This window comes from Cariama cristata, unplaced genomic scaffold, assembly GCF_000690535.1.
Source record: "Cariama cristata isolate BGI_N322 unplaced genomic scaffold, ASM69053v1 scaffold18124, whole genome shotgun sequence".
Taxonomy (NCBI): domain Eukaryota; kingdom Metazoa; phylum Chordata; class Aves; order Cariamiformes; family Cariamidae; genus Cariama; species Cariama cristata.
Window position 1 is genome coordinate 1 of NW_009614881.1, and position 258 is coordinate 258.

At 65.1% G+C, this 258-nt stretch overlaps 1 protein-coding gene across 1 annotated transcript in view; it reads left to right on the forward strand.

Moving 5' to 3' along the window:
* Positions 1-6: 6 nt before the first annotated feature.
* LOC104161242 (steroid 17-alpha-hydroxylase/17,20 lyase) overlaps positions 7-258 on the forward strand; it is a 3,508-nt gene continuing 3,256 nt past the window's right edge. The window contains exon 1 of the mRNA XM_009699597.1: positions 7-108. Coding sequence (XP_009697899.1) covers positions 13-108 — 96 coding nt within the window. The 5' untranslated portion in view covers positions 7-12. The remainder of the gene's footprint in view (positions 109-258) is intronic.

The window sequence follows — 258 nt, forward strand, 5'->3', positions numbered from 1 at the left end:
TATGCCCTCTGGATGGGCTCCCACTACGTCGTGGTGGTCAACAGCTACCGGCACGCCAGGGAGGTGCTGCTGAAGAAGGGGAAGGCTTTTGCCGGACGACCCCGCACCGTGAGTCGACAGCAGGTTTCAGGGGACCCCCTCCCAGTGCGGCGTGGGGTGAGGAGGGGGATGCTCCCAAGAGAGGTGCTGGCACCTGGCAGAGTCCGTCTCCTCTCCTCATCCTGCCTGTAGCAAGGCAACGGCAGGGCCAGCCCCTGT